At 43.5% G+C, this 27,659-nt stretch overlaps 1 protein-coding gene across 2 annotated transcripts in view; it reads right to left on the reverse strand.

The window, feature by feature from the left end:
* sorl1 (sortilin-related receptor, L(DLR class) A repeats containing) overlaps nucleotides 1–24,664 on the reverse strand; it is an 88,923-nt gene extending 64,259 nt beyond the window's left edge. For both annotated transcript variants that reach the window (XM_026193590.2, XM_026193589.2), the window contains exons 1-2: nucleotides 24,299–24,664; nucleotides 2,171–2,287 (exon numbers count right to left, since the gene is read on the reverse strand). In XM_026193590.2, coding sequence (XP_026049375.1) covers nucleotides 2,171–2,287; nucleotides 24,299–24,619 — 438 coding nt within the window. In that variant the 5' untranslated portion in view covers nucleotides 24,620–24,664. The remainder of the gene's footprint in view (nucleotides 1–2,170; nucleotides 2,288–24,298) is intronic.
* Between the last annotated feature and the right edge of the window lie 2,995 nt (nucleotides 24,665–27,659).

The raw sequence follows: 27,659 nt of genomic DNA on the forward strand, positions 1-27,659 counted from the left end.
AGGTCATTGTTTTGTGGGTGACAAAGTGTGTTTGTCGGCTGTCAACCTTTGCTAGTGTTCTGGAAGAATGAGGTTATTTGAGACCTGAATGAAGTGTTTTGGTAGTTGTAGTGCATTTTGAATGTGAAATGAACTGCTTTGCCAAGCTGACGGTCAGTTAGGAGGATTGTGTGAAGAGTTTTGCAAAAGTGACCTAAGTATTGAGAAATGTGTCCTAGTGGCTGTAAAAAACTGTAAACACATTTTTAATAAATAACAGCCAATAATCTATAAAGCTGTGCTACCAGTATTTACAATTTTGGCTTTAGACACTTTGCAATCACTGGGGAAAAAATCCTTTTGAGACTATTTTTTAAAACTATTATTTATATTTCGCTCTGGCTCTGACAGCACACGGACACAAATACTCGTAACCACAGTAATGTCTGGTCAGTGGCCATTACCCTCACACAGCTGTGCTTGGTAAGTAGTGAGCGTGGAGGAAATATTCAATGCTGAGGTCCTAACTGTCTATCAGCAGTTTAGCTAGCTTAGACTGCAGGTCAGCATGAAGGTGTTTGAGTAATAACTGCATCGGTCGTTATTCCAACCAGCTATTTACAGTTTTTTACAGCCACTAGGACACATTTCCCAATACTTAGGTCACTTTTGCAAAACACTTCACACAATCCTCCTAACTGACCGTCAGCTTGGCAAAGCAGTTTATTTCACATTCAAAATGCACTACAACTACCAAAACACTTCATTCAGGTCTCAATTAAACTCATTCTTCCAGAACACTAGCAAAGGTTGACAGCCGACAAACACACTTTGTCACCCACAAAACAATGACCTAAAAACACTAACAACATGTAGCATTACACAGTGTTTTCTTGTGTAAAACAAGGACACATCTCTGTTTATAATTTCAATATATGTTACTGGAATGAATCAGACATCATGCAGAATTCGTTAATATTTGTTTATGTATTTTTATGTTTTTGCACTAAGTAATCCCAAAATACAAGAATTTGTATACACACCATCCACTGATACACATACAATAGTAATGCTAATCTACTCGGTCTCCTCCATTTGGCCACAGGTTCTCATCCACATCACATCTTATGTCATCTAGGGCAACACACCTAGGAAAGAATCTTCTGGCTGCCAGAATTGAAGGAGTTGAACAATTGAAGGAGTAACACCTGTGTAGATGTTCATCTACAATGAGAATCAGCTGTGGCTGGTTAAACTGCATTTTTAGATTTAAAATGTGTTTCACTAAAATATTGCTGTTGAATTTTGCTGTCTTTTTAAGTTTTGCATTGTGTTATTGTTTTGGCCATAAGTTTAACAGTTTTGAAAACAGTATGTAAGCACATGCAAAATGTCCTGTACGTACAAAGGTTATTGGCAGTTGTTGTGTCTGAGTGAGAAGATAATTCATGAAATTTGAGAGATGTAGTCATTGAATGCATTTTGTGCCAAAACAATGATAACTGGTCCTCAGTTTAGCCCACATAGACTTCTGTTGTGCTCACTGTGTGAGGAGTTTTGCAAACGTGACCTAAGTATTGAGAAATGTGTCCTAGCGTCTGTAAAAAACTGTAAGGTTGATGGTTCTGCCCAACATGGTCACTGTTAAGGACTGGCATGATGAGATAAATCTTTCTGAGGAATACAGAACAACATCCATCCCATAATGAGACAAAACAAACTTCCCAATCGAAGGAAAAGCAGTATTCCCCTCAGCTCTCCGTCTGAAAGTGCTCAGTCATCCCAGGAAGTGGAAACAGAAGCGGCGTGCTGTTTGATGGCTGTGTTTGAGGCTTTCAGTTTCTTTTCTGTGTGTGTGTGTGTGTGTGTGTGTGTGTGTGTGTGTGTGTGTGTGTGTGTGTGTGTGTGTGTGTGTGTGTGTGTTGAGGTAGCAGATGGGACCGATTAATGTGTAGCTCAACACTTGTACCATCATGAGAAACATGTTAAACAAGTGTGAACACAAACCTTCTGCTACGCTGCTAATTTACACAGACAGTTTACAGACTGGGATTTAACTGGAAAACCAGGCCTGAGACTAACCTGAACACTGTATGAGCCTACTGGAAATAATCCTGGGCCTTCTGGTTTTAGTATTCCCAGGTTTCCTACCCTACATGTTACATGCATGGATGTTTTCAGGCGTACTCACCGAGCTGGTTTTGGACCCAGTGGTTCCTGCACTGTCTCGAGCCAAGGCTACAATGACATTACTCTTCTCTCCTGCCCAGTGGACGACCATCTGGTTGTGAGAGTCATTCAGGTTGGCCTGCAGAAAAAAAAGTGAACATAAGGTGCAAGGAAACCTTTCCAATCTGAAATTTAAATGGGCTGAAATATCCAGCGATGACACGGACACAGAGCTGTGACGGTACTGAAGGTCGGTTTGGAGGCTTTTTCTCTTTAATAAGTAAAATAATCATTTAAAAATTTACTGAAGTTCTCTTTGTCTGATATTAAAATTTCTTTGAATATTAGAAACAAAAAAAATGCTTAAGGCCCCATAAAGGCTCGGGAAAGCTGTAGTCTTACTTTAGGGTACCCATTTGCACAGGCTGGTGAGAACACCATTGTTTTTATCCCTGTGGACACGTGACACTCGAGGAGACGGATGAGTTTAACACAGTATCCTGATCTGCTGACAGTCACAAAGATGGATGCAGACATTTCTGCAGGCCAGCATATGGTTTGAATCTGAGGCGCTGAATCAAAGCCAGGCACAAACTCACGTCTCTGACTCCTCACACCGACTTTCTGTCTTCGGCGGCCGGACTGTCAAACGATGCAAAAAGATAAGGATCAACGGAGCTCACAGATCTGAAGCCGCTTCCCAGTTTTATGACAACTCGGTAAGGAATTCAAACAAACCAGGCCGTGACCTGAGATAACCCCAGGCTGTTGAGCCCGCGTCTGTCAGAACATTTCCAAAAATGAGACAAATCACATTTAATCTGTGAATCCAGATACGCTGTGCACAATCTGAATGATTTATTTAGCAACAACATCAAAGTAGCACAAGTCAATATTTCATGGGAAAAACTGGCCCATGTGTCATTTAACGGGAGTCACCGGGCTGATAGTCTCCGTTTGTTTATATGTATTTATTTGTATTTAACAAAGAGTCAGTTTCCAAAAATGTATTTTGGCCACTCCTGACATTGATCTGCATCTCTAGCAGTCATCATCAGCACACCAGCTGTTCTGCTGTTCAACTGACAGCAGAGCAAACTGCAGCTGCAGATGAAAAGGACACAAGAGAAGCAACAGGGGGGGAGCCCCGCCCCGGAGCAACACGCAACCACAAAGCAGATTCAGATTCCACCAGTTTAACCAATCTAGCTTCCACTGGGTGTTTTGGGAGGTTTTTGCAATTGTTTCTTTTAATAACCTCGTAGCAGGACGACGGTCTGTCGTCGTGTCTGCTGCCACCGTGTTTGAAGAAGGGACAAAGTTTTTGTCTGTGGTCACACAGGTGCAGGACCACCGTCCTAAGGACAGTCAGTCCAGAGGTGCACGTCACAACCTTCAGGACACGCCTGAAGTTCTGCTCTGCGAGTCAGTGTCAGGACAGTGAAGCTACTCGTGATTTTTCATCCTCTCTGTCCGTGGATCTCAAAGTAAGGCGCTTTGGGCTTGAGCACAACCATCCATCACAATCTGTGGACAGCAGGATGGTGTATGTGGAAGCACGTTTAAAATCAAGTGCAGAGGGCCTGTTCGTGGTGCTGAAAGGACACCCAGCGAGACGGCGCGTCTGAACAGTTTCTTGGAAGACGTTGCGGCAGCGTGGCACAGAGGACGGAGCTGCAGCACAGAGCAAAGCACGCTTTTCTTTTACTCCGTAAACATCTGGCTGATCGTGCTCCAGCAGTGCGTCTGCACAGGACCGACCAATAACTTGCTTTAACACAAACTCCATCTCCTTCGGTGCACCTCACGTGGCGCCTGGATCAATGATAAAAAAAACAGGCGATTTCATCTCTTTCTTTGTCGCTGGCTCTCTCTGCTTTCCTCTTCTCATCTTTTATTGATGATGTTAAGAAGGGCCCGGCTGCCTGAAGGGCTCCTTTTTGCTTCAAAGGCCTTTCCCTGCATTTTTCTAGCAGTTCTCAGTGAGGAGCAAACAACAAGTATCGCTGTCAGCTGTGATCAGACACAACCCTCCACCCAGTCTGCTGCCACCGCCGTAACAACGGTGAGGACGACGATGCCAAAAAGGTAAAATTATGACTGCACAAAGGACTCGGGCCTAATGAGATATTCAGCCTGAGACTTTTCAGCAGTAAAGAGCGACTGCTGGCAGTGCAGCCCGCACTGCCACGCCTCACGTGCTGTTAATATTCGCACGTTTGTGCCAGTGTTGGACGGCATTCTGCCAAACGCAGCGATGCTAATATCTCCACCTACAGCGGTCTAAAAAATCTATAGAGTGCTGCAGCAACAAGGCTCGCTGTGCAGTTAAGGGGGCGGCCTCGAAAGGCAGGATGTACGAGGATAGATTTGTTCTTTAGCATAATTTAACCAGAAAACAGCAGAACAGATGTCCTGGAGAGCTAGACTGTCTGTCGCCAGCAAGACACAAATGTAACCTTTTCCTGATGTAAGGTCCAACAAAGGGACAACTATGAGGCGCTGCGGCACAGTCAACTTCACTGAGACCCGCTTTAGTCATCTCCTCCTCCTCTCCGTCTTCTTCAGCGTGCCTCCCTCAGGTAAAAGTCTGGGCCGTGTCTGGAGCCGAGGTGTTGCAGCGATAAATCTCTGTATTTTTGGCATCGCTGGTCCCTGTGAGGGGGTGAAGGGGCTCTCGGGACGGACACATGAATCCAGAGAGCAGCGATGAGTCCAGAGATAAATATTGTCTGTCAGGTTGCAGCAAATTGCAGGAAGACCTTCAGCAGTACGGGTGGTCCCGCCATGGGTGATTACTGCTGTGCAGCTCCACTGCACATGTCGCACGCACCACAACGACAACAACATGTGTACCGTATACACCACAAACGATTATTTTGTAGGGGTGCAACGATACACAAAATTCACGGTTCGGTTCAGTTCGATACTTTGGTGTCACGGTTCGATATTTTTTCGATACAAAAAAAAATGTTCATGCCTTTTTAATTTGTCATTTATTAAATTTTCACGGCACATTCTGCACCACATCTCTGTGCGTTCATCATTTGTTTGAAGCCAGCTCACCTCCTGCAACTACTTTTCCGAGAATACGTGCTTCTTTTGTGGTTCGGACTCCTGACATTTCTTTGGAGGTGGAGGAACCTCACAGTAATTGCTTAAAGGAGCTTCTTCGACATCTTTAAGAGTTCTAAACAAATGTCTGTCCTCCTCCAGAAAATCTTTTGTACGCAAACACGCGTTGCAACTTCTTATCTTGTGCGCGTTTTTTATTTTGACAGCGAATACGCACCTGCGGACCACTTATGTGCAGCCCTGGTTATTTAGCTCGTCATATTGCAGCCACAGAAATTCTTTTGTCCATGAAACCATAAAGCTGCACTTTCTTTTTGCCTTATAGTCTGATTTGTCATAACTTTTGCATTTTGTGGTAAGCTTTTCTTTGGCTGTCACTTCTTCACCCTGACCTGTCTTATTTGGCTCAGCAGAACTGAAATATAAATCCTGCTGCTTTTACACACGGACTCACATAAGCTCAGCGATTCTCTGCACGATCAACCTCTCACATGTTTAAGCTGCGGGAGATTTCACTTGTCATGTTTGCATAGTAAGCTAACGATTAATAAGACGATGTCAGAGGAATTGGTGCACAAATTATCATCACTCACAGATCAGTGCTGTCGCTCTCTATACACAGTTCGCGCGATTGCAAAGTGAAAGCAAAAAACAAGCGCAAATTCAAACGCGACTTCAATATGTCACATATTGACAGTGGCTCACCGATGCCAATGACATAATTACCCAGCTACATTTCCGAAAGAATGCAAAAGCATTGACATATATTTTTCCTTCCTGCGATAGCCCGACAGGCAGGGAAGAGATAGATTTTGGTAGCCCGACTGGAAAAATTTTGCGAGCCCTGTATCTGATGGAGGAATCCCTCATCTTTGGAAAAGAGAGTTTATTACAGAGAAATGTCTCTTTCCAAAATAAAAGCTCTACTATCCGCTTCTTCTGGGCTATATTCTCAGCAGCATATTAAACATATCAGGTCCCCATAAGGAGAATCCTGTGCTAACGGCTGTCTAAATGACTCGGGTAAAGTTTGTAGCATGCATGCTTGTTGTTTTTGTCTGCTTCCACTTGTCTTTGCACGAGGATGCTGTTGGAGTAAATGTGCAGTCATATTCGTTGTGTTCCCACTAGTGCTTTCAGGTTAATCTCGTTGAAATGACGTTAACGCCACAACACGGCAAATCTGCGTTAACGAGCTACCCCTGATCGCCCCGTGCATGGGGCTAGACAGCCAACACGTTAACGAGCTAACTGCGCTAACACACTAGCTCCCACCCATGTAATTGAGCATTGCGTGGCACATCCAACATACTGTTTTACTTTAGTCCATGACGCGCTTACCTTCAGGGTCATACGTCACATGAAAACCAAAATAATTCCAAACGCCAGATCTGAATGAGGGTGGGGGAGGGTCAATTTGCCATGTTGCAACGAGCCTAAGTTCTGTCTCGCTAGCTTGCCCTGCGCTCAGTGAATCTGAGTTCGACTACTCCGCCTAGGCTGCACTGTCGAGTGCAGATCCACTGAGCGCTCAACACAGACAGCATCGTCAGAAGGAAAGTTGATAAAATAAATTTAAAATTTTGTATTGTTCGATACATATGCGTACCGAACCGAAAGCACTGTATCGAACGGTTCAATATCGATACGAGTATCGTTGCACCCCTAATATTTTGATAGTCGACTAGTCAGATCATCATCCATTGGACGTACAGCTTATTGCACCAGCAGCATCTGCTCCTATATAACTATCATTAGCTTACAGCTTGAAGTGTTTAAGGTATGTGCTAACTAAAAGTAAAGACAAGATGATAGTTTATTGAATTTTAATGAAATTTGCAGATTGTTTCGGTGAAGTTTAATAAACTCCTTGCTATCTAAAATATAACAGGACATCGGAGTAAATTCTGGAGCATCTCACACTTCTGATAATCAGCTGTCTGCTTGACGTTTATTCAGCTGTGTAAAAACTATAACTTTAATCTCAGCCAAACCGATTTACTCAGCAACAAATAAAATACTACAAAAAGCCAAACAACAACATTTTTAAGTTATCTAAGTGACTTATGTATGTTTAACCTGAGTAGCGAAAGACGGCGGTGGGTTTGAAAACGATTTGCCGGGAGTCCGGTGTTCTCACGGCTCTAGTGAGCCTCGCCCTGAAAATATGTTAAACGAAAAAAAAAAAAGAAAAAAAAAAAAGAAAAGAAAATATGTTAAACGTTTATTTTGTGACCCAGAAAGAATAATAAGAGTAATATTAAAACTAACTAGCTGCCACCATTGTTGGAAACTGAACTGGGCCGCGCTATGAATTCTGGGACAGAGCTTCTTCTTCTTCTTCTTCGGGGTTTAACGGCAGCTGGCATCCTTGTACATGCAGTGCTGCCATCTTCTGTTTCAGTCCGTTATTACACTCTTAAATCCTGCTACTCATTCCTGCGTCCTTTGTGATCTTACAAAGCTTCAAACGATGCGTCGACTATTAAATCAGTCGTCGACGATTTTGATAGTCGACGTAATCGTGACGAGTCGACTAATTGTGGCAGCCCTAACTCCCAGCAACACAGCATATTTGTTCCAAGCTCCATGAAGTGGTGGTGAACCCCTGCAGAGCTCAGGCTTTGTGGTTCAGGCTCAGCTGACCGTAACACGACCCGTCACGCATGCTTCCTGTTGCTGATAGATCAGGGTTTCAACAGGCATATTTGAGGGTTCCCAGAAACTCACAGTAAAATGTTTTATAGTGCTTTTTAAGACACGCCGATCCCTCCGCAGAGCCCCCCACTGCCATTTCACCGCATGTACAGCCGCATTGTTTACCTCCAGCTGAGACGGTGGAGATCCCCGTTGATCTGACTCTGCGACAGGAAGTCCAACAATTTACACCAGGCTACAAAAATGTTGTGGAGCTGCCAGCCGGCTGATTACAGGTGAGCGGGCTGCAGTCTCGAGAGAACTTCATGCAAGCTTTAAAAACTCTTATGGCTTCAGTGCTGACACTTAAGCACTTTTTACACAACAAGAACATTGCTAATTGGGCAGCTCCGTTTCCCACGGTTACACAAAATAAAAGCCTGGCTTTTAATCTGACCCATGTCAGTTTTCGGGGTTAGCGGTAAGAGTCGTCATAACTGTTGCAGGTCACTCTGTAGCTCTGCTGACTGTGGGGGCGCACAGATTTACTCCCCCAGCTTTCTGCAACACTAATGAAGAGGATTTATATTCAGTACTAGAGCAGGGCGATATGGCCAAAAAAATTTATCACGATATATATTTGAAAATTTGCGATAACGATATAACCGACGATATAATTGATGCGAGACAAAATACAACTCCACAACATTACTAGCGCAAAAAGACAACCTTCCATTTATTTTCACTTAAACAAGAAGCTGGTTTTTATGTACATTAAAGCTTTATAAAAATGTAACAGTGCAAATGCAAATTCCTTGCTGAAAGTTTAACCAAAAGGCATTTCCAGTAGAAATGGGCTGACATATCCTGAGCATAACCATGTATAATATCCACTGAAGTTAAAAAGAGGTGCTTTGCAAACTGCAGTGTGCAGTACGCATTTTTCGGACCATAAGGTGCACGGGATTATAAGGCACATTAAGCGAAACAAAGCAGTCAGATAAATCAAACTTTATTAAACTCATTCTTCTTGCTTCCTCCACTTCTGTACCATTGATTCATTAATGTTGAATTCTCTGCAGCTGCTCTATTCCCATGTTGTTGCAGTATATTAATGACTAACCTCGTATTGTGGATGGATTATCTCAGTTGTTCTCCTGACTGAAGTTTGGTCCGTTTACAGCATCCTGCCATGCGATTGCATTTGTCTCTAACCATGAGGAACCTTCACGTTAACTTTTATAAGTGGAAAAGTGTTAGTGTTCGTCCTCCAGCTTCACTGTTTATGTTATGCTAACATAGCTGTGTCGCTAGCGATCACGTAGCACATCATTATATACCAGCTAGCCCAACTTCAGTAACCCTACAAACGTCACTGCTGTTTAGTTTCCTGTCTTCATTTATGTTGGAAGTGATAGCAGAGCTGTACGTTTGATTTTTTTCAGAAATCTCTCAGTCAGAACATGCTATATCATGCTTAGGTAACTAGCAAAACTAGCGAGCTAACTTCCGCTAGCTTCCTGCTAACTTCTAACTCCGTTAAATGTAATAACTTTTGTTTTCATGGATGCCTGGAAGTTAAATTTTATAGTTACACCTGGTAAAGCAGCAATGCTGATCGTTTTATTAAAGATGAAAGAATTTAGACAGTTTTTAACTCTCAGTGATGCTGCAGTGTTGTTTGACCTGAAGTATACGGAGTTTAGGACCCAGATTACTCCCAGATTTAAGAGCATCTTAGTCCGACAAATATGACAATAACAACGGCCACTTGCATGTTCTGCAAAAAAATGTGCTTTGTTGTGTATCTGACGGACAAACACCAAACCAGTTCCACATCACTGAAGTTGCACCATTTTTACAAACCAATTCTGGTTCATCTGTTTCACTCAACAATCGGCCATGTGCGTATGAAAACAAAGGCACTGCGCATGCGCGTTTTACTCCCATTCTATCGCGATATTTCATTTTCCTATCGTTGCCTAACATTATACCGGTATTACCGTGAACGGTATAATATGGCCCAGCCCTATTCAGTACCCACCTTTTACCCCACCCACCGCCACAGCTTCACTGGATGTTTGTCATACTCAATAGCACTTGCTGTTACCATGGTTACCGTGGACTTAAGTTTTAACATTTTTTTTAATTGTAGGATTTTGTCCTTTTAAAGAAAGCAGTAATATTTCATAGGAATAGTCTGTGTCATGTTGTTGTCCTACAGAACATTGTGCAGAAACAGCTGATGGTAAGTCTCCTGCTCAGTTCCAGTTCGTATCTGTCCAGGAAACAAAAACACCGTCAGCACTGCTTCAGAGTTTTGACAAGGGGGCAAGCTGTAGCTTAGTAACAGCAGAAGAGAGACATCCCATCTTTGTGTTGTTATTTAGGACACTGATGAAGCCGCCCTAAGGTCAGTGAAATGTCACGACTCACTGCCTGTCCTGCTTTTTCTTCCTCATTGCAACACGGCCGGCAGTCCTGAAGCGTGGAGCTCCTTAAATGCTCACGTCCATCAATCTTTCTGACAGTTATGTGGCCACTTTTTGTGGGATGAAGAGGAGAGGGCGTCGCAAGCAGCCATCAGGGGAACTGTACTGCAGCGCTCCTCGTCTCAGTGTTTCGCAGACAATGCGTGATGCTTTCCATATTTAACCCTCCACATTCTGTGAAACAGGATCCAGTAAAACCAGCAAACCAAATCATCGTAACGTGCAGAAGGGAAGGAGCTCTCGCTGCTCATCAAGCTCCAGCGCTCCAAGGTGAAACCCTGAGAGCTAACAGACCGGAGCGGCTCCGTCACTCACCCTGCAGCATGAAGCACCAGGTTAACATCAGCACTGCAACGCTTTACTCACACCGCAAACCAGCGTTTGAATCAGACTGCGCTACTATTACCAGAGCTGTGTTTAATAAGCAGAACCAGATGCATCTTCATTTATTCCAGAACCACTTCTTACTCATGCCTACATTACCAACAATTCAATTTGCCTGCACACAGTTATGTCAAGGATTTGGGTGGGTTAGCAGAGATGATGAGCACGCTCCAGAGGTCTGTTGAGCTCAGTCACTTTTTAAAATAAGGCCCCAAAATCATCCAACTCAAGTGACAACACTCACAGACACCCATAAGGCTCCAACTTTGTTTTCCTCATATTCCACAATACTCTGAACAACCTGGATTTACTGCAGCTGCTGCTGAAATTCATTCTTTACATTATCCACACATATATACATAAACAGTGGTTCAACAGACCGCCTGCTTCAGAGTGCTGTCGTTAGTGCAGGGAAACAAGCAGCACTGTATCCTGACACACCTGTACTGGCAGCAGACAGAAAAATGTGCCACTGTTACTGAAACTTGTGTCAGCAGCTGTTTTTCAATGTGCTTAAACACACTGAAATCTGGGAATTAGGAGGCCTGGTTCAGTGTGCCACACATCACGCCGCTGAATGAGGCCATCAGGGAGTACACTTACTACGACTCCCGGTTACATGTCGAACGTTCACATGAACGCAGCAGAACATTGCCCCGAGCATCACACCGACTTTCATAGCACACTCCTGCTGCCATTTCATCATACACAACACACACAGCCAGCAAGATGGAAAAATGTACTTTGTCCTTTAGGCCAGTCTCCTCCTGTCATTGCTCCACGGTAGGGCTGGGCCATATCATATCATTCATTGTAATACCAATACAATGTTAGGCAACAATAAGAAAATAAAATATCGCAACAGAATATGAGTAAAACGCGCATGTGCAGTGCCTTTGTTTTCATACGCACATGGCCAAAAAGCATGGCGGCAACAGAGAATAAGAAAGGCGGATCGTTGAGTGAAAGAAATGAACCAGAACTGGTTTGTAAAAACGCTGCAACTTCAGTGATGTGGAACTGGTTTGGTGTTTGTCCGTCAGATACACAACAAAGCACATTTTTTTTGTAGAACATGCAAGCGGCCGTTGTTATTGCTGTATTGTATGTCAGTGCGCCCCAGGGCAGCTGTGGCTACAACTGTAGCTGCCTTCACCAGTGTGTGAATTTGAGAGTGAATGAATAGTGGTATTGTAAAGCGCTTTGAGGGGTCCCGAAAAGCGCTATATAAATGCAATCCAATATTTTTATTATCATTATTATTATTTGTCGGACTAAGATGCTCGTAAATCTGGGAGTAATCTGGGTCCAAAACTCCGTCTGCTTCAAGTCCCAAAGTCAAACGAACACTGCAGCATCACTGAGAGTTAAAATCTGTCTAAATTCTTTCATCTTTAATAAAATCATCAGCTTTGCTGCTTTACCAGGTGTAACAATTAATTTTAACATCCAGGCATCCATGAAAACAGAATTTATTACATTTCACGGAGTTAGAAGTTAGCAGGAAGTTACTGCAAGTTAGCTCGCTAGTTTTGCTAGTTACCTAAGCATGATATAGCATGTTCTGACTGAGAGATTTCTGAAAAAAATCAAACGTACAGCTCTGCTATCACTTCCAACATAAATGAAGACAGGAAACTAAACAGCAGTGACGTTTGTAGGGTTACTGAAGTTGGGCTAGCTGGTATATAATGATGTGCTACGTGATCGCTAGCGACACAGCTATGTTAGCATAACATAAACAGTGAATCTGGAGGACGAACACTAACACTTTTCCACTTATAAAAGTTAACGTTAAAGTTCCTGATAGTTAGGGACAAATGCAATCGCATGGCAGGATGCTGTAAACGGACCAAACTTCAATCAGGAGAACAACTGAGATAATCCATCCACAATACGAGGTTAGTCATTAATATACTGCAACAACATGGGAATAGAGCAGCTGCCAGAGAATTCAACATTAATGAATCAATGGTACAGAAGTGGAGGAAGCAAGAAGAATGAGTTTAATAAAGTTTGATTTATCTGACTGCTTTGTTTCGCTTAATGTGCCTTATAATCCCGTGCACCTTATGGTCCGAAAAATACGTACTGCACACTGCAGTTTAATGTTGCAAAGCACCTCTTTTTAACTTCAGTGGATATTATACATGGTTATGCTCAGGATATGTCAGCCCATTTCCGTTGGAAATCCCTTTTGGTTAAACTGTCAGCAATGAATTTGCATTTGCACTGTTACATTTTTATAAAGCTTTAATGTACATAAAAAACAGCTGCTTGTTTAAGTGAAAAAGAATTGATGGGTTTTTGCACTAATAAAGTTGTGGAGTTATAAAGTATTTTGTTTTTGTCTCGCGTCAGTTATATCGCAAATTTTCAAATATATATTGGGATAAATAGTTTTGTCCATATTGCCCTGCCCTATTGTGTACTATATATAAAAACCAGTCTATTTATCACATCATCCAGGTGGAGAAATGGTTCATGTGGCACATGCTGTTGCAGTGTTTGGTGCTTTGTATGAGACGTGTCAGCCTCATACAGGCTGAGGTGAAATACAGCAAACCAGGCTTATGCATGAGTCACTGGGAGCAGGACACACACACAGCAGCAGAGCAGGATTAGCACCGAGTGAAACATTAACATTCAAATCAAACAAGATCCAGACAAAGAGGTAACCCAGTGTAAAGACTGCTCCCTGGGTAAATGCAGACACGTGCATAGACTGCGCTCTACCACCCAACATCTGACTACAGGACACAGCTCAACTTGATCCCTTTGCCTGTTTGAACGCCGCTGTGCAGTTTTACCCATGTTCATACATGAACATAACTCTGCAACCCTACACCAAGAAATCCATCTTCAACATTCCTGACAAAAGCTCCAGGAGCTGGAATGTACTCAGAACAGCACCATCAGACACAAGCAGTTCACACGGAGATCAGGTTCAGTTACTCACTTCAGCTTTTTTTTTTCCATCCTACAAAAGATATCATCAACATTGTTCCTCATAAACGCTCAGCAGCAGCTGAACATTCTGAGCTTCTCCTGGACAGACGATCAAGACTCTGATGGAGAAGACTCCCGTCCACTGTTAGACAGAGTGCAGCTCCACAGTCTTGAACCGTGGATAGAGACAGCAGCTCTGGACCGAGAGCTGCACTAACCGGAAGCTACAACAAGTGGAGAGCATCCTGTGCCACTATACTCAGGTCGAGTGCTGCACTTCAACATGGTGGAGCTGGACGAGACCGCCGCTCTGTTAGTTATTGTCATAAAGTGGATGCTGAAGTATATAATTATAATACCGCAGGGCCTCGCGAGTGGGCTTTATGACAGAAAGCAGTCTGCATGGCACTGATATTCTTGTGGTGCTTGTACATACCTCATTTTTTCAGTCAAAATTTGGATTAAGAAATCACACACACAAAAACAAAGTGTTAACTGCTCCAAGTATCTCGCCACCATGAAAGGAAAAACATGAAAGATTTCTATTAAACGCTCACATTTGCTTCCCACCCTTCTAGTGCTTTCATATTTCTTTGGAAGGATGGAGGCGGTCGGCTCAGTGTCTGGTAGTACCAAGGAGTGGATTGCACCAACGATATGCACGGGCATTCAGCCCATTCTCCACCCTCCCCACTCCTCAGCTCAGCTGTGTGTGTGCGTTAGGGGGTGGCAGCGTGGCCAAGAGAGTCGACGAAGCCCGACTGAAACAATGACATCATCTCTGCAGGACTGGCCGGCAGAGAAGTCTCGCTGCACTCTCACCTCGAGCTGACTGTCCAGTGTCCATGCTCAGGCCGGCCGGTGGTTTAGTGCAACAGGGACGAGACACAACTGAGCCCCTGTTCTCCTCCCAGTGTGACTGCAGACCTCCGAGTTCTTTGCAGACTCACAAAGCAAGGTGTTCCAGAACTTCCACACCAAAATAATGCATGAAAGCAAATGAAAGGCAGGCAAATGATAATGTTGAACATCCTTGTTACTGTGTGGTATGCCGCCACTCGATAGAAAATGATGAATGCTACAAAGATCTACTGAGACATGGGCCCAAGTTGGCCCACACCGAGAAGGCTCTGCTTGATACGTCTTACAGCAGCTTTACAAACTCGACCAGATAAAAACCAATGAAGTCGTTTTCATACCGGAGCAGATGCACACACAGTGGGCTGCGTGCAGACAGCTCACAGTGAGACAGTGTGGTGAATTTTAAAGAGGGTTTGAGCACCAGAATCAGCACACAAGCATCAGAGCAGAGCGTAAAGAGGCGCGCTGTTGCTCAGAGGACCGCGTCTACTGCTTTCAGGGTGGAGAGATCGATGCTGCTGTAAACGCAACACCAACTCCAGCTGATCGGGCAGCTCACATGCACCATGCACGTTTTTGTCACACACTAGTGCAGTTTGAAGACATGGGCGGTGTGGGGGCATTGAAATGTACGGGATGTCTAAAGTGAGAAAGTGAGCGCCCCGTCAGTTCGGTTGTGTGACATATTTATTGGTCTCTCTGTGCACATCTGTCCAACTTCTTAAACAGAACAGTCGTGTAGAGCAAAGTCTCAAAGATCAAAACTGTGGTTATTGTCCCCGATTGTTGTTTTTGAATTGTCTACGCTCAAAATACCCACAAATCGCTTGACAAAGCACATTCCTTTTGTGCTGTGTGAGATCCAGCAGCTTAACGTCTGTCTGAATCAACTCGAGATGGAAAATGTAGCCTTAAAATCCACAATGAAAATCAAAAACTTTCAAGGACATTTGCGATAATTATATTTATGATGACTTAGAGAAAGAAATTGCAGTGACTGCAGCTTGCAGATAGCAGCATTGATTTGTGCTAACAAAACAAACAGCATTATCCATCCTTGGTTTCCACTGTCACTGATGCCACGAGGTGCCGGCAGCAACAGCAGCGACACAGCATAAGCTAAAGTTAGGCAGTGTTTTCCCTGGAAGTGTTGGTAAATCCTGTTTTACAATAACTAAAGTAGTTTTTTCTTGTAATTCCCCAGGAGCCTGCACAATGTTGCCTCATAATAAAAGTGAGAAATATTTTCTACCTGGGACGTTGTCGAGCTTTTTAACCAGCTGCTTTTACCACCACATAACTGCATCAGTAATTTCCATCCACCATTTGCTCCGCCTGTGATTTAGAGTGTAAATAGCAAATGCTACAGCAATGTTTGGTTTACTCTTCAGCCTTACATCACCAGCTGTTAGCATCGCCTCCTTCCTAGCTTGGTTGTCTTTAGCAGTGTGTTTTTTGGCTCAGCGGTTGTCGCTTCCCCCTTTAGTGGTAAGAGTTTTCTTGCATGTTTGGTGCTTTGTCACAGGCTGTAGAAGCAGCTCAATTTTTACTACACTGAAGCCTGAAACATGGCTCCTGCTCTCAGACATGCCTGGGCTGGTCTTATTGTGTGGCACTAGGTAACAAAAATACACACTGCAAGTCCAACGTCCAGTCTAATGTATGAGGTTTAAAATTGTCTGTGTAATTTTTATGTGTTCATTAATCAGAATTTTAAGCAAGTCCTAACACTGAAATGCAGGCGGCTCATTGGTCAGATTAGTTTGCTGAGTGTGACTAGTGTGAATGCTAGCAGCAGAAGCCTTCTTTGCAGGTTAGCTTCCAGCACTGAATGAGGACCAGCACTGTGCTGCAGCCTACAAAGAAAGGTTGATTTTCTACATCAAAGCACTGCCGACCAACACTGGTTACTGTGGTTCTCATCTGTTTTACTTCACAGTTTTTTTCACAACTTCCTGAGACAGAGGCTGCTGCATCCTGCCGTACAGATACATAACAATCAACAGACATTAAGAAAATATGAATAATCACTTTAACTGGTGAATATCTCAGGTGAACACCAACAACTGATCATCTAATGTACTAGCCGTGCACACCACCAGACAGTAATCTATGACAACATGTTTTATTTCCTCTCTGTGTCAACGTCTCAGTGTATGTTTAAAAAACAAAAAACCTGTGACATGGGTGTGGGAGAGCCCCACCGCACCTCAGTGAGGTTTGTAAGTTTGATGTTTCCCTTACTCTCAGCCTGAAATTCAAACTAACGATCCAGCTGAGCACAGAACCATCCAGGAAGTGGATTGCAGGTTGTAGTGCATGCTCATGTCAGTCCTTAAAATTATGTAATATTAGATAATATTAGATGTGTTTTTAACAGTTTGGCTCATTGCTGTGCATTGAAAATGAGACTGTTGATGGGAGCATCAAGTTAAAAATGATTCTCAGCAGACGCAACAGCAAAGCTGGTCAGAGAAGAATAAATGCAGAGAGACCTGCAAGGAAAACCAGCTCCAGAGTGTACACGAATCACACTGGACCAGTCCCGACCAGTTTGGCCATTTCAGTATCTGATGGGTCCCTTATCTTTGTTAAGCTCTGCTGCATTGATATCCCCTGAGAAATAAGAAGCATTTGAGACTCTGCCCCTCTCCAGGCAAACCATAAGACGGATCGAGGACGTTGCAGGAAATCTGGAGCTTTGTTTAAAAGCCAAGCAGATCATTTTGACTTTTTATTTTTGGCTCTGGACGAGACCTGTGAAGTCCATGACTAAACCCAGTTACTCATATCCCAGCTTGCACATGTGATAACAATGAGTTTGAAATTACAGGGAGATGGCAGAAATGCACTGAATCAAAGGGACTATGACAGCATGCTTGGTTACACCTGACAAACAGTCACGTGTTACAACCGATGGGTGAATGTTCGACTTTTCAACCACGTAAAGATAAAGAGACTGAAATGAATGGAGAAATAAAATTGGAGTTTTTGAACCGTATTATACATGAGGAGGTGCTGTGTCGGTCAGTGCTAAAAATTAACCATGGTGTTGGTGTTGTAATTATAATAATTCACTTGATCAGGACAGAGGACTTAATCACAGTCTGGTACACTTTGGGAGACAGAAGCCACCCCTCAGCTGTTAGACGGCTCAGCCTGGACAAAGTAATAAACAGAGAGCCGAAATGTAAGAGTTTTGTGAAAAGCAAGATCATGACATTGTCTTCTGCTTCTGAGCGCTACGCAGATTTGGCATTTCCTGTTGATACGACTGTGCTTCGAATTTCCACATCAGACAGTGATGCTGACTTTAAAGTACTTGTTCAAGCCCAAAACAGACTAAAGAACAGCTCTAACAATAAAGCTTCTTAAAGTTAAAAGTCATTGAAATTTTAAGGCTTCATTTTGATTAAATGCTGATAAAACGTTGGCATTTTACTATACCCTAGTATAGTATATACCTTTCATTGCCTAATCGTAACATCTGTTCTTACCAGTAACACTTTATGTAGAGATCAAATTAATATTGAGCAGAATTGAGTTCAGCTTATTGGTTTTGCCCTCCACAACATTCGTGGTTCATCTTGTGGTCCCTTAGAAAAATTAAATTCAAACTGAAGGTCAAGCCTTCTTAGCAGTTTCAGACCAATTTCAACAGTTATTGAAACATATCTTCCTACTGGAGCAGCAACTGGACCAGACGATATCCCAACCGAAGCAGACGCAACAGCAAAACTGGTCAGAGAAGAATAAATGCAGAGAGACCTGCAAGGAAAACCAGCTCCAGAGTGTACACGAATCACACTGGACCAGTCCCGACCAGTTTGGCCATTTCAGCATCTGATGGGTCCCTTATCTTTGGATGGCCATTCCCGGTCGCTTCTCGGGCGACCGGGAATGGCCATCCTGACAGAATTGTTTAACAAGACTTTCAGCACAGGGGAAGTCCCGAAGGTCTGGACAACCAGTATTACCAGTATTACCATACCCATATGGAAGAACAAAGGGGATGTAGCCGAATGCTTAAATTATCGTCCTATTCTCCTACTATGTCACACGGTGAAAATATTCGAAAGAGTCATCAATGCACGTCTTCGGGAAATTGTCAACGTCACCCACAACCAATGCGGTTTCGTAAAGGGATGCGGAACAACTGACGCTACACGCTGCCCGCCTCCTGCTGGAGAAGCAAAGGGAAAAGAACAAGACGGTACAGCCTTCCTAGACCTTGAAAAGGCTTTCGACAGGGTACCCCATGACCTCATATAGCACTTCTTAAGATCGCATGGTGTCCCTTAGGTGTATGTCAAATGGACACAGCTCCTCTATGACAACGTCACCAGTTCAGTCTGATGCGCCGCTGGACTATCACCTCCCTTCCCAGTTAGTGTCGGAGTCCACCAAGGATCAGCTCTATCACCCCTCCTCTTTATCCTTTGTATGGATACCATCACGGCTAGGGATGGGTATTGATAAGATTTTCACGATTCCGATTCCATTTTCGATTCTGTTTAACGATTCGATTCTTTATCGATTCTCTTATTGATTCTTTTTTAAAAGGAGAACACTAAAGTCGATTAGCTTGGAACTGTGTTTTATATCTTCTCTTTGAACAAGATAGAAATTTAGGAGTAACATGGCCTTACAAACCCAACAGTGAGATCTTGAGAGATCCAGCCTACGGCTCTTCAATGGGGTGTCACAGGGTCCCCAGGAAAAAAAAAGTATATGTAAAATAATAAAATAAATATTCTCCTGTAGCAATAACAAAGTATAACATAAATTATTCTGTAGCAATTACACAAGAATATCCAGTAATGTCCTGCCTACAATTAAACACATTCACTTACCAAAGTGAAATCGGGGGCATCTGCTGTGGCAAATGGGTGCAAGCCTTTGACCACGAACTTAGACACTGCTCGGTGACATTCGTCTATCCTGGCCTGAAAGGAGACGCTACCGGTAGACTGCAGCGAGAACTGCCAGCATCTGAGCCAGACTCTGTCTCTCTCATCATGGTTATCTAAATGCAACGCACAGTAATAGCAGGTTTTGTAATAAGGTAAATCGCGCTAACATAATATGCAATGCTAATTGATTAGTTACCTGCAGTATTAACGGGAGAGGACGTGGAAACGCTACCGCTGCTGCTGGGTTGAGCTTCGCTAGTCCGGAGCGGATCAAAAACACGACATTCGTTGAAAGCAATCGCGTGTTTTTTGAGCAAATGCTTTTGCATATTCGTAGTGTTTCCTCCCTTTGATGAAATCTCTACTTTGCAAGTATTGCACGTTGCCCTGTTGTCATCCTTTCTCATAAAGTGTAACCAAACTTTTGAGCGTTTGTGCCGCTCAGGCGCCGTGTTTCCTACTGGGTAAAAGACGCTACTCAACGTGATGACGTTATTCGGGGCGACTGGAATCGATAAGGGAATCGTTTTTAAAAGTGGCAAACGATTCCAAGGAATTGAAACAAATTTTCAAATGTATATCATGATAAATATTATTGGTCATATCGCCCTGCTCTAGTCACTGGTGTCCTTTGTGACAGAAGAGTGCCAGATCGACTTAAGGGAAAAATCTACAAAACGGTGGTTGCCCAGTAGCCCTGTATGACTCTGCATGTTGCCCGCATTGACCACACATGAACTGGCCCTAAACGCCATTGGAGATGTGCATTCTCGATGGAGCCTGGGAATTACAAGATGGGACTGTGTTACGAACAAAGACATACGGAAGCGACTAGGTGTAGCCCCAATTAAGGAAAAGATGCTTGAGTCCCGCCTGAGGTGGTATGGACACGTGATTCAAAGTGATGAGAACTCTGTAGCAAAAACGACTATGAGGACCGACCCAGAAAGACGCCGGCCTCAAGGCAGACCGAAGAAACAGTGGATGGACAAAATTTAGGAAGACATTAAGACCGTCAACGCATCACCTGAGGACGCCTTGGACTGAACCAAGTGGAGAAACCTTTGCTGAAGAGCGGACCCTGCACCAGCGGGAACAACGCCATTTAGTATTTAGCCATTAATGCAAAGTTTACAGCACAAAGCAGGAATGAAACCAGCACAAACAGACTTCAAAGCCATCACCACGGTGATTCTACTTTAGAAACCAGTAGAAACAGTTTGGTACCTGTTGAAGTTGGAGGTGAGTCTGCAGGGCTGGGTCAGCTTTAACATCACTCTGGATTCTTGGCTAGCTTAGCCTCAGCATGCCGTCTGTGCAGACGCTTGCACAGAGCGTTTGCACTTCACCATCGTCATCATACCTGTGCTCTTGACCCACTATTTTCCTTCACTGGTACATGAACTGAAATCACTTGTAGTGTATAGTGAAGTGCAAGTGGAACGGATAAATCGATAAACAGACTAAAAATTCAAAGAAACTGAACTACCGAGAACTGGGTCGCTACAAGAACCGGTTCTCGATTAGCATCCCTACCCGTGATGTCATGTGATCAGGGTCCTGCTGGCTGTGCAGCATATGAGGCTGAAAACTATAAGAGACAGAGCTACATTGGCCCCCAGACTCTGGAACTCTCTGACAGCAGTTTGTACAGTTTTATTTACTTTAACTTTACTTTTAATCCTGACCTGAAGCAAACAGCTAGAAGAAGAATAGAATGGCTTCAGGACAATGAGTGACAGTCCTTGAGTGGCTGAGCCAAAGCCCAACCCACAGAGCATCAGTGGAAAGAAGGGTTGGTTGATTTAACCTCAAAGTTAGATCAAGTTAATTTTGGCAAAATCATAATATTACCATAATGATATTTTTTACGACACTTTTATACCATGTAAAACGCTGTAGTGCTGTTATGATCGATCATAATAACAGAGGCATGACTAATGCTGTTCACAGACAGACAGAAAACACTGCTCAGATCCAGATGTGTGAACCTGCAGCGCCTCAGGTGCTGAATTACGCAACATTTTTTTAACTTTGACAAAAAAAGTGTAATTCTACATAGTTTAAGTGTCCCTTAAGTGGTTTTAAAACCAAATACACTCTAGTTCGAGGTTATCAAATATGAAAAAACAGAAACCTAAAGACTAAATAAGTGAGACTCTGCAGATCAATGAATAATAAAAAAAATACCTTGAACACATTTGCAGCCTAATAAAATCTTAGCATTTTCTATTTTTTAATAACTTGAGTCCTATCGTGAACTCCTGGGTGTTTCTGCATTTTTATCAATTATTTAATATCAATTTTAGCAAATCAGACAAACTGCAGCTGTTTGAAGTGTTGCACTTCTAGGACAACACACTGTTTCAAGAGAGCATGTGAGCGCTGAAGCAGGTGGGTTGTGTTAGAAGTTTAGTAGGAATTTTGCCCAGTGAAGGTCCTTAGATATGAAGACTTACTAAGACTGGGAAATAATGATAGCACAGCTTTCAAGCTTTCACCATTCTAGCTTGGTCATGGCTGACACAATGAGGGAAGCTTCCCGCATTCGGACACAGAGAAAATACATTGAAACTTCCTGCCGTGAACTCTGGTTTGACATAAAGCTGCCATTGTCCACAGCTCCATCTGACTTTCACATTAATGCCGTCATCCAAACCTGTGATATTCTCATCTTCCAACAGTCGAGGCTGATTAGGTGAACAGATTCACGATCAAGTATGCACACTGCACCCAACTCAGACAGTCATTACCTCTAATTACAATGCCTGCTCGAGGACCTTAACAAGTTTAGGCAAACCACTACAAGCCAACGGGGACAGCGAGCTGAGGAGCAAACACTCGACCAGCCAACCTCCTCCAGCCTTATCGTTCACCAGTGACAAAACATGATCCCGATGTGACTCTCTGGAGGCTATAGCTGTGTTTTGACTGAAGGCATCCCCAGAAGTGTCAGTCAGCACGAGAAAGCAGCTCGATGACAACTCGTGGACACGTCCATTTGCCTCTCTTCTCTCGTACAAAGCATTCGTTGGGTTTTTAAACAGACACAGATACTTTTATCTGTTCCTTGAAAACCAATATATACATTTTGATTAAACACTAAACAATATTTGTTTTCACACTCCAACTTTTTTCTGCTGCTTTTTCAAAAGAGTAACTTGACTTGTTTCCTAAATTTACAGCCATTTGATTCTCTGGATCTTTTACATTTATCTGTATGCCTCATTGGAAAATGATCCTTATGCATCTTATAGTGAGCCTTAGCAGAGCCCCTCAGTTGATCCACTGTCTGACCAAAGGTGTTTTAGCTCTCTTCCCCTCCCTTTGCTCTGATTGGCTGCCCCTCACAAAGAATGATGTGGCAGGTTGGTGAAAATATGGAATATAATAAAAAGTTTTCTTTAAACAATGATGTTATGTTGTTCATCTTTCAGAACTGAACCCAAAGTTTTCCTGTTTACTATCATACTGCAGGACGACAGTCTACAGATTCTTACCTGCAGGTGTTCAGACTCCTGAACACTCAGTGACTGGGATCACACACACACACCTTCAGGCACCAAGTTACTTTTTGCACAATACTCAGTATTTAGCACATTTCCATTGCAGGCTCTTGTCTTGGGTTTTTTTTGCAATTTTTGCACATTGCACTTTACATAGTCCTGTGTTCGTCTGTTGTATGTAATATGTAGCGCCGCGGTCTCGGAGGAACGCTGTATCATCTCAAGCTGTACTGTACCACTGTACATGGTTGAGATGACAATAAAAGCCAGTTGACTTGAAAAGGTTTCCAGCAAAGTTCATCATACTTGAAATAGAGAACCACGGTGATGAATTCCTTTTTCTTTAGTGGAAGTGAGCTGTTTTTTCCTGTCAGTTGTGTTCCCTTAGCACAACTGAAGCTGTAATGCTTCATTAAACAACCTTCATCATGCTGTCGTCTGTGCATGCTCAATAACTGTATAATCCCACAAGACAACAAAGAGTGCAATAGCATTATATTTATTACAATGCATTGTAATGAATACCAATGCTATAATAGCACTTAAGAGCACTGTAGTTAACCATTACTGGGCTCCACCTTCTCCTTAGCAAAGAATACTATGGGCGAGGGGGGCAAGGACACAGATAAGTGGACAAACCAATGCAGCAGCTGTGGAAGTGGCCCAAAGGTGCAAATCACCAGGAAAACATTTGCTTTTACATTTAGCCAAACTGAGGTCAGTGACCTGGGGTGTGGAGAGCTCCACGCATAATTCCACTTAAAATTTGGAATTTCTTGCTCTGTCTGCCTCCGTGGGCTCTTTGTATGGGATCCACGTTTGGTGATTTCACTTCAGCCCACCCCCCGGAGACGGCAGGTAAAGACACGGACATTTGTTTCGCACCTAGCGTTAGCACCAGTCCCCTTACACTGACACCAAACCCTCTGCCTAATTCACTTTTCTGGTCTTGTTACGCTTCCGTTCCCTGGCACGACAAAGGAGATGTTTCGGGAACTCCGTTGAACATACGCAGTGTCTTACTTTTGTCTCGTTTCTTCAGCGACAGTCGAAAGTGTCGCGGACAGGTTGCCGCTGACCAATTACATTCATTTGAATGAACGTTTAGTGAATTGTAATGTTACACTGCCGGTGTGACGTTTAAAGGCATCAGGTAAACCGACCCCCACACAACAGGAGCCTGCTTCAAGCATAAGGTGCAGGAATTGATGCTACTTCGGAAACAACAGTGCGTAATTTCTTTACGCCACCCATACCAGTAAGGTCAGGCTGAGGTGAAGCTCGATGTGCGCGTCAAAGTGAGCGGTATCACGCAGTTAATGCGTTATATTACCTGGCCGTACACCTTTGGCATCGCCGGTTTACCAGCGCTCCGGCGACTTCGATGCTGCGGGTAGACGCTGGAGACCGACCCGCCTTCGATTCCACTGCGAGCGGGCAGATGCAGCGCTCGAGCCGCGGAGCCACCTCCATCTCCGTGCAGTGAAGCCTCACTTGCTTCTATTGTGAAAAATCCTCTGTTTTGCGGCAGCATGTAACGCTGCTCAGGATGAAGACGAAGAGTCGACGAGTTTATTCCTGCCACGCTGAGGACCAATAAATACAACAAACAGCGAAGAGAGGACAGCATCTCGCCCGCTCGTGATAACGCCATGTTTGTGTATGTTTTGCCTTTTGGATTAGGTAAGACCGAAGAGCTCCTTCTACTGGCAGCCACTGCTACATTCGCAAGCCATGGGAAATTTCAGGAAGTACCACATTTCTCAGCTTCAAATATGCTTTTGCTGGATCGGTATCACACGCAAAGGCTGTGAACAAGCCTCCCGGTGTCCACGCCATTTGTTTAAGGAGGCGCACGAATTACACAACGACAACTCTGACAAATGCAAATAAAAAACAACGCAACAGCAAACGTTATAGCCTGCCTGGTACATGAACTGCTATGTAACACGTATCAGCAAGCAGTACTATCGTGTAAATTCTTTACTTCGCACAAACACATCAGCATCGTTTTTATTAGTGAAAACGGTGTTTTACAAAGGGGACATTTATGACGCTGTAGCGCACAAAACATTACAGAAATACAACCAGACCGTAAAGGTACCACTTACACCTCAACAATAAATATATTGTAGCTGTAGCACATTAAACGTTCTGGTGGTAAATTAATCTGTGACTAGTTGAGCTCTCATTAGTGACACAGTCTCACATTCACATTGTGCTTTTATTCATGGCTGAGGGCTTTGCCAAACAGTCAAACACACTCACAGCACCCAAAGACATTCAGTGTAATTTCATTCAGGTTTATTTGTATAGCACCAAATCACAACAACAGACACGTCAAGGTGGTTTATACTGTAAGGTGAAGACAACAGTATTCTGGAGAAATCCCACAACACTCAAATGAGCTCATAAGCAGGCTTCTTGCAATGGTGGGAAGAAAAGGAAGAAATCTCAGGCAGATCCAGGCTCAGGGAGGGGCAGCTATCTGCTGCCACTGGTTTGGGGGTGAGGGGGGAAAGAAGAGAAGAAAGAGATGCAGACTTACGTTCCACGATACCACACGGCAGGCCTTTATCTTTTGTCTTATTGCTCTGAGTTAGCTGTAGGGATCATTGCTACTCTCACATTTACATATAAAGCTCCATGGGCACCCAGCACTGATGACCATTGTCCTCACGCTAAGCAGCTATTGTTGCCACACAGTAAGAAGGTCCTGGTATTGAACTCACACAGACAGGGAGGGCCCTTTTGTGTAGACTTGGATGTTCTCCCTTAGCTTTCATTTTATGCAGGAGTTCCAGTTCTGCCACTCTCAGTAAATGAGCACAGTATGGTTAAGAAGTGAAACTGAGTGGGGGTAATCTTGAAGGAAGAAAATGTGAACGGTACTATGGAGGTGAAGAGAGTGTCGGAAAGGATCACGAGTTTGAAGCTGGAAATTGAAAGGGTGATGTTGAATGATGTCAGCATCCGTGCCCCGCAGGTTGGATGTTTGATGAAACAGGAATTCTGGAGAAATCGGATAAAGTGAACAGAGGCGATGAGGAAGTGTTGGATAGGTACGGTGTTAAGGAGAGTAATACAGAGGGACAGATGGTTGTGGATTTTACAAAATGGGTGGAAATGGTTGCTGTGAACACTGACCTTAAGAAGAGGCAGAGACAGGATAACATGAGAGTGGAGGAGGCTGCACACAGGTGGACTACATTTTTATGCAGAAGATAAAATCTAAAATAGACAGGAGACCACAAGATGGTATCAGGGGAGAGCTCGCTTGGTTGGTAGTCTGTAGGATGGCTTTCAATTCAAGAAGTGAAAGTGAATGAAAGCAGAGGAAAGGATTAAATGGTGAAAGCTGAAGAAAGACGAATATTACACAGAGTTCAGGGAGGAGCTGAAAAGCTCTGGGTGGGAAGAAAAAGTGTGACAATCAAAGAGATGAGTAGACGTGAGTACTGGGAAGCTAGGTGTACAACAAAGAGAACGGTGACAAAAGCAGAGGCTTATAGTGAGAGGTATGTTAGACTGACACTAAAGAAGGAGAATAGGAATCATTGGCTAGACAGAGAGATTAAGCAGCTTAGATTAATGATGAAGATGGAAATGTGCTAACAAGTGAATAGTTCGAGGAGCTGATCAATATAGAAAATGAGAGAAAGAGAAGGATGGCTGAGGTCAGGCAGGCGTCTCTGTGGAGGAGGATATATGAAGATGACACTGAGATCTGTAATGAGCCTAAGGAGAGGCTGGAAGAGAGTCTGGAGTGGTGGAGGTATGCTCTGGGAAGAAGAGGAAGGACAGTCAGCACGAGCAAGACAGAATGGATGTGTGTGAGTATCGGGGAGAGAGGTGAAAGGTGAACATGCAAGGATAAATACTGAAGGTCTGAATAAAGTTTGGAACAAAGACGTTATTCTTGTTCTTCTGCTTTTGTAAACATCTACTGTGGATTTTAAGTCAGAATCAGAATCAGAATGGGGTTTATTGCCAAATGTTGAGCAGGTTTACAACATTAGGAAATTGCTGCGGTGCTTCAGTGCAAACATGGTGTCATAAATAACACTTAAATAGACATGAAAAAATAAAAGTGGGGATAAGAATTAAGAGTGCTACGTGGAAAGATATGTGCATGAGTGCAGGTGGTGATCAGTGCCAAACATGGAATGATGCAGTGACACAGCGTAGGGTCATGTGTTAGTGGCGGGGACAGTCATATGGTTATTGTTCATGTGTCCAACAGCAGAGGGGAAGAAACTGTTCTTATGGCGAGAGGTTCTGGTGCAAATGGACCGGAGCCTCCTGCCTGAGGGGAGCAGGTCAAACAGACTGTGTCCAGGGTGAGAAGGGTCAGCTGAGATCCGAGCTGCACGCCGCAAGTCAAATAATCAACATGTGAGTAAAGTGCAGACTTTCAGCTTGAATTTAATTCATTTTGCAAATATTTTGCAGAACCTGTTAGAGAATAACAAGAATGCTCATACACAGTGCCCCAATTCAGTGACAAGCTGTTTGATGGCCTGCCCTCCCGTTTCTCATGACAAATGAAGCAGACATAATATCAGAATTTTTAAAAACCCAAATAAACCTGTCAGAGAGACAGCAAAAGCTTTAGCTTATTAGAAAGAATGAAAACAGTGACCAGCTCAGCAATGCCAAGAAGGAATGAAAGACCACAAAAGACAACTAAAGGA

The sequence above is a fragment of the Astatotilapia calliptera genome, chromosome 14 (genome assembly GCF_964374335.1).
Source record: "Astatotilapia calliptera chromosome 14, fAstCal68.1, whole genome shotgun sequence".
Lineage (NCBI taxonomy): Eukaryota > Metazoa > Chordata > Actinopteri > Cichliformes > Cichlidae > Astatotilapia > Astatotilapia calliptera.